At 48.9% G+C, this 6,924-nt stretch overlaps 1 protein-coding gene across 2 annotated transcripts in view; it reads right to left on the reverse strand.

Moving 5' to 3' along the window:
• LOC106578106 (1-phosphatidylinositol 4,5-bisphosphate phosphodiesterase beta-3-like) overlaps positions 1 to 6,924 on the reverse strand; it is a 101,806-nt gene that overhangs the window by 48,351 nt on the left and 46,531 nt on the right. For both annotated transcript variants that reach the window (XM_045700505.2, XM_045700504.2), the window contains exons 5-9: positions 6,069 to 6,148; positions 5,814 to 5,867; positions 5,306 to 5,378; positions 2,535 to 2,635; positions 2,126 to 2,292 (exon numbers count right to left, since the gene is read on the reverse strand). In XM_045700505.2, coding sequence (XP_045556461.1) covers positions 2,126 to 2,292; positions 2,535 to 2,635; positions 5,306 to 5,378; positions 5,814 to 5,867; positions 6,069 to 6,148 — 475 coding nt within the window. The remainder of the gene's footprint in view (positions 1 to 2,125; positions 2,293 to 2,534; positions 2,636 to 5,305; positions 5,379 to 5,813; positions 5,868 to 6,068; positions 6,149 to 6,924) is intronic.

A 6,924-nucleotide genomic window follows, 5' to 3' on the forward strand; every position in this document is an offset into this window, starting at 1 on the left:
CAAGGTCTTGGAGTGGCCTAGCCAGTCTCCAGATCTCAACCCCATAGAAAATCTTTGGAGGGAGTTGAAAGTCCGTGTTGCCCAGCGACAGCCCCAAAACATCACTGCTCTAGAGGAGATCTGCATGGAGGAATGGGCCAAAATACCAGCAACAGTGTGTGAAAACCTTGTGAAGACTTACAGAAAACGTTTGACCTGTGTCATTGCCAACAAAGGGTATATAACAAAGTATTGAGATAAACTTTTGTTTTTGACCAAATACTTATTTTCCACCATAATTTGCAAATAAATTCATAAAAAATCCTACAATGTGATTTTCTGGATTTTTTTTCCTCATTTTGTCTGTCATAGTTGAAGTGTACCTATGATGAAAATTACAGGCCTCTCATCTTTTTAAGTGGGAGAACTTGCACAATTGGTGGCTGACTAAATACTTTTTTGCCCCACTGTATCATCATGAACACACCCCATTACTCCCCCTCCCTCCCCTCTCTCCAGCTGGCTGGCATTACTCCCCCCTCACCTCTCTCCAGCTGGCTGGCATTACTCCCCCCTCACCTCTCTCCAGCTGGCTGGCATTACTCCCCCCTCACCTCTCTCCAGCTGGCTGGTATTACTCCCCCCTCACCTCTCTCCAGCTGGCTGGCATTACTCCCCCCTCACCTCTCTCCAGCTGGCTGGCATTACTCCCCCCTCACCTCTCTCCAGCTGGCTGGTATTACTCCCCCCTCACCTCTCTCCAGCTGGCTGGCATTACTCCCCCCTCACCTCTCTCCAGCTGGCTGGCATTACTCACCCCTCACCTCTCTCCAGCTGGCTGGCATTACTCCCCCCCACCTCTCTCCAGCTGGCTGGTATTACTCCCCCCTCACCTCTCTCCAGCTGGCTGGCATTACTCCCCCCTCACCTCTCTCCAGCTGGCTGGTATTACTCCCCCCTCACCTCTCTCCAGCTGGCTGGCATTACTCCCCCCTCACCTCTCTCCAGCTGGCTGGTATTACTCCCCCCTCACCTCTCTCCAGCTGGCTGGTATTACTCCCCCCTCACCTCTCTCCAGCTGGCTGGCATTACTCCCCCCTCACCTCTCTCCAGCTGGCTGGCATTACTCCCCCCTCACCTCTCTCCAGCTGGCTGGCATTACTCCCCCCTCACCTCTCTCCAGCTGGCTGGCATTACTCCCCCCTCTCCAGCTGGCTGGCATTACTCCCCCCTCTCCAGCTGGCTGGCATTACTCCCCCCTCTCCAGCTGGCTGGCATTACTCCCCTCTCTCCAGCTGGCTGGCATTACTCCCCCCTCACCTCTCTCCAGCTGGCTGGCTGGCATTACTCCCCCCTCACCTCTCTCCAGCTGGCTGGCTGGCATTACTCCCCCCTCACCTCTCTCCAGCTGGCTGGCTGGCATTACTCCCCCCTCACCTCTCTCCAGCTGGCTGGCTGGCATTACTCCCCCCTCACCTCTCTCCAGCTGGCTGGCTGGCATTACTCCCCCCTCACCTCTCTCCAGCTGGCTGGCTGGCATTACTCCCCCCTCACCTCTCTCCAGCTGGCTGGCTGGCATTACTCCCCCCTCACCTCTCTCCAGCTGGCTGGCTGGCATTACTCCCCCCTCACCTCTCTCCAGCTGGCTGGCTGGCATTACTCCCCCCTCATCTCTCTCCAGCTGGCTGGCTGGCATTACTCCCCCCTCACCTCTCTCCAGCTGGCTGGCTGGCATTACTCCCCCCTCACCTCTCTCCCGCTGGCTGGCTGGCATTACTCCCCCCTCACCTCTCTCCCGCTGGCTGGCTGGCATTACTCCCCCCTCACCTCTCTCCAGCTGGCTGGCATTACTCCCCCCTCACCTCTCTCCAGCTGGCTGGCATTACTCCCCCCTCACCTCTCTCCAGCTGGCTGGCATTATTCCCCCCTCACCTCTCTCCAGCTGGCTGGCATTACTCCCCCCTCACCTCTCTCCAGCTGGCTGGCATTACTCCCCCCTCACCTCTCTCCAGCTGGCTGGCATTACTCCCCCCTCACCTCTCTCCAGCTGGCTGGCATTACTCCCCCCTCACCTCTCTCCCGCTGGCTGGCTGGCATTACTCCCCCCTCACCTCTCTCCAGCTGGCTGGCATTATTCCCCCCTCACCTCTCTCCAGCTGGCTGGCATTACTCTGGTATTTCTCCATCAGTTGTCTGATCTGCTCTCTCTTCAGCGGAGGATACAGCACCTCGTTGAGACGAGAGTCTCTCTGACGACGGTTTATAAAGTCTGTCAACTGATCCAGGGAGAGGAAGGGCTTCCCCTTAGAACCACTGGGAGGGAGAGATGGAGCAGGCATAGAGTTGGTTAGAGAGAGATTAGGTTGGTAGAGCAGGCATAGAGTTGGTAAGAGAGAGAGATTAGGTTGGTAGAGCAGGCATAGAGTTGGTTAGAGAGAGATTAGGTTATGGTTTGTTGCGTTGTTTGATGTAATAATGTGTCTAACACTGTATGAGAGAGGATGTATACAGCGAGTAACTGTGTGTGTGTGTGTGTGTGTGTGAGAGAGACTCACAGCTCTACGAAGATGCGTTCTATCTCAGGTCGGAGACAGAGACTGTGGAGAAAGCTCTGGAACATATCACAAGTAAAGTCGTCTGGCTTAATTCCCTCTGCCTGGAGAGAGGGATGGAGGTGGAGAGGGATGGAGGTGGAGAGGGATGAGAGAGGGATGGAGAGAGGGATGGAGGTGGAGAGGGGATGGAGGTGGAGAGGGATGAGAGAGGGATGGAGAGAGGGATGGAGGTGGAGAGGGGATGGAGGTGGAGAGGGATGAGAGAGGGATGGAGGTGAGATGGAGGTGGAGAGGGGATGGAGAGAGGGATGGAGGTGGAGAGGGGATGGAGAAAGGGAGGGAGAGATGAGGGGGGAGAGAAGAGAAGAGTCAGTCGAAAGGCCTCTATCTGTTGGGTAGTCCAGAACTATGGGCGACTGATCTGGAGTCAGCTGACAGAAGACATAATGCAATACATTAACCTCACTAGGGTAGGTGGCAGCATTCAGAATTTTGGATGAAAAGCGTGCCCAAAGCTACTCAGGCCCAGAAGCTAGGATATGCATATAATTGGTAGATTTGGATAGAAAACAGTCAAAGGTTTCCAAAACTGTTAAAATAATGTCTGTGAGTATAACAGAACTGATATGGCAGGTGAAAACCTGAGGAAAATCCATCCAGGAAGTACTATTATTTTGAAATGGCTGTTTTTCCATTGAAAGCCTATCCACCATACAAGGACTTATGACACAGTTCACGATCCCTATGGCTTCCACAACATGTGGCCAGTCTTTAGGCATTGTTTCAGGCTTTTAATCTGAAAAATGAGGGAGAAACACCACTTTCAATGAGTGGACAGAGGAAATTTCCAGACATCCTGCGCATGACCGGGAGCGTGCCTTTCTTTTTTTTCCTTTTCCATTGACGAAGCTATTGTCCGGTTGAAATATGATCACTTATTTATGACAAAAACAACCTGAGGATTGATTATAAACATCGTTTGACATGTTTCTACGAACTGTTATGGTACTTTTTTGATTTTTCGTCTGTCTGTGGTGATCGCGCTTTGTTCCAATGGAATACTGAACAAAACGCACCAACAAAAACGGAGGTTTTTGAATATAAAGAGGGACTTTATCGAACAAAACAAACATTTATTGTGTAACATGGAGTCTTGGGAGTGTAACCATATGAAGATCATCAAAGGTAAGTGATACATTTTATCGCTATTTCTGACTTTTGTTAGTCCTCTACTTGGCTGGTTACTGTTTGTAATGATTTGTCTGCTGGGCGTTGTTCTCAGATAATCGCATGGTTTGCTTTCGCCGTAAAGTCTTTTTGAAATCTGACACTATAGTTGGATTAACAAGAAGTTAATCTTTAAACCGATGTATAACACTTGTATGTTTCATGAATTTTTATAATAAGTATTTCTGTTTTTGAATTTGGCGCTCTACAATTTCACTGGATGTTGGCCAGGTAGGACGGTAGCGTCCTACACCCCCTAGAGAGGTTAACATAGTTAGTGTAAAGACTGATCTGGAGTCAGTTCCTAATGCACAGCTGTAGTTAGATAAATGTTTAGAAGAATCTTTAAAGGGGAGACTGCACTTCCGGATTCGGTCTCGTTTTACATTTGGTTCATTAAGAAACGCTGACAGATGAGAGTTGGTTTCGGGGTGTTCGCAGGTGGGAAGAGTTAGACCAATTATTTTGGAAATCAGCGTCAGCCGGCTGGTGTGCGACCGTGGCAAAGTCGCTTAAACTTTGGACAGCTTATCTCCGGGGATAGTTAATAAATTACACAATGTAAATGAGACAGTATTTTCCTGTTGCACACCTTTTACTTCTCATTAAATGCTTTCAATATTTGTATATGAATTTCTAACATGTTGTCCCATGTACGTTGTGCAATTTACCCATGGTCCCTAACTAGTCCCATAGAGATATCCAATTTACCCATGGTCCCTAACTAGTCCCATAGAGATATCCAAAGTCAACCCAAATTACCCACAGGCATTAGGATCGGGTTGCGTGCAACTGCACTCCAAATTGATGATGACCTATGTGCTCCCAGCTGTGGGCATGTGTGCAGCATTGAAGTGAATCCAACACAACATTAATTTGCTTTGTAATGCAGTCTTGACCACAAATCTCACAAAACTCAGTTTTGAACGAGACTGACTTTATGACCAAAATGATCCCATTTACACTTTGTAGTGAATTTTGACACTAGAATAAACCTTTCTGACTCATATCGATGCCAGATTGGGCTGTTTCCTAAATGAGAAGTTGTTTTTTATAGGCAGTTGCTCTTTCCCAGTCAGTTTACCAGTCCTACCAGCAGGAGGCAGCATAGGACAATAACACACAGGCCTGCTAAGACTGGCCAACAGTTACCAGGGCAACACACTATGTTGCCAAGGCACTGGTGTGTGTGCGTGTGCGTGTGTGCGTAGGGAGAAATGGACAGAGGTCAACGACAAGGGGACACCACCTGGCTACGGAGGAAACAGAAGCTGACCTTTGAACATGACTGTGCATAGCTCTCAGCAGTTCACACGCTGCTGCCCTTAAAACCAACATCAGATAAATAGTGCTGGTCTAGGAGCAGTTTGACCTTTTAAATTATATTGAATTACAGGGGGGGGGGGGGGGAACCTGATCCTAGACCAGAACTATACATGCATGTATTGTTTTATCAATAAAGAAGACGGTATTGATGACTCTGGGTAAATGAAGCATTATGGATCAGTTATGATGTAATGGTATATATATCTGTGATTGATTACCTTGTTGGTGACCAGACCGCAGTGTTCCAGAGCTGTCTCCACTCTCTTCTTGTCAGAGAACATCTTGAGAATGCTGAGAGACAGACGGAGAGATGGAGACAGGATTGTTCAAGACACTTGTTTTGGCAACAAAATAAGATTTTGTCATGCTAATAAAGCATTTAAAATGAATTGAAATTGGGAGGGAGGGAATTTGTTATCTTTAGATTCTTACACTTTCAAACTAAATTGGGTGTAATAATGAAGTTGACCTAACCATGTTTCATTTAGTTTGGAAACCAACCATTACATTGGCTAGTTACACTGAGAGAGAAAGAGACAGAGAGAGAGAGACAGAGAGAGACAGAGAGAGACAGAGAGAGACAGAGAGAGACAGAGAGAGACAGAGAGAGACAGAGAGAGACAGAGAGAGACAGAGAGAGACAGAGAGACAGAGAGACAGAGAGACAGAGAGACAGAGAAAGGAAGTAGAGAGTTCCGTCAGGAACAGCAGAAGTGTGTGTCTCACTTCTTCACTGGAATCTTTCCATCTTGATTCACTTGCAACTTTAACTTGGTGTACCTGAGAGGGGCGGGAGACAGAGAGAGGGGAGACAGAGAGAGAGGAGACAGAGAGAGAGGAGACAGAGAGAGAGGAGACAGAGAGAGAGGAGACAGAGAGAGAGGAGAGAGAGAGAGGGCAAAGAGAGAAAGGGAGAAATCATCAAATAACTTGCACTGTGGGTAGAATACTGTATGAATGAGATACATACACACGACTTACGCTTTGAGGAGGAAGGTGTTGCGAGATGCATTCTGGGACAGAATGTTTGTGGCTAGTTTAAAGAGCTCCTCTGTCCACACCTGAACACACACAGTTAACAATGATTCATAAATACACACACACACACAGTTAACAATGATTAATAAATACAGCGATACACACACGATCAGCTATTACAATCATAACCGTATTACCACCACACGCCACACACACGTTAGACTAGGGCTGGCACCCTATTCCCTATATAGTGCACTACTTCAGACCAGGGCTGGCACCCTATTCCCTACATAGAAAGAGAGAGAGAGAGAGAGAGCGAGAGAGAGCGAGATGAGAGAGATGAGAGGGGAGGAGAGAGATGAGAGGGCAGGAGAGAGATGAGAGGGGAGGAGAGAGATGAGGGGAGGGGAGGGATGAGAGAGATGAGAGGGGAGGGATGAGAGAGATGAAAGGAGGGATGAGAGAGATGAGAGGAGGGATGAGAGAGATGAGAGGAGGGATGAGAGAGATGAGAGGAGGGATGAGAGAGATGAGAGGAGGGATGAGAGAGATGAGAGGAGGGATGAGAGGGGAGGAGGGATGAGAGGGGAGAGATGAGGGGAGGACAGAGATGAGAGATGAGGAGGGATGAGAGGGGAGGAGAAATTAGAGATGAGAGATGAGAGATGAGGAGGGATGAGAGGGGAGAGATGAGGAGAGATGAGAGGGGAGGAGAGAAATGAGAGAGGAGGAGGGATGAGAGGGGAGAGATGAGAGATGAGAGATGAGGAGGGATGAGAGGGGAGAGATGAGGAGGGATGAGAGGGGAGGAGGGGAGAGATGAGAGATGAGAGATGAGGAGGGATGAGATGAGAGGGGA

Source organism: Salmo salar, chromosome 18 (assembly GCF_965601325.2).
Source record: "Salmo salar chromosome 18, fSalSal1, whole genome shotgun sequence".
Lineage (NCBI taxonomy): Eukaryota > Metazoa > Chordata > Actinopteri > Salmoniformes > Salmonidae > Salmo > Salmo salar.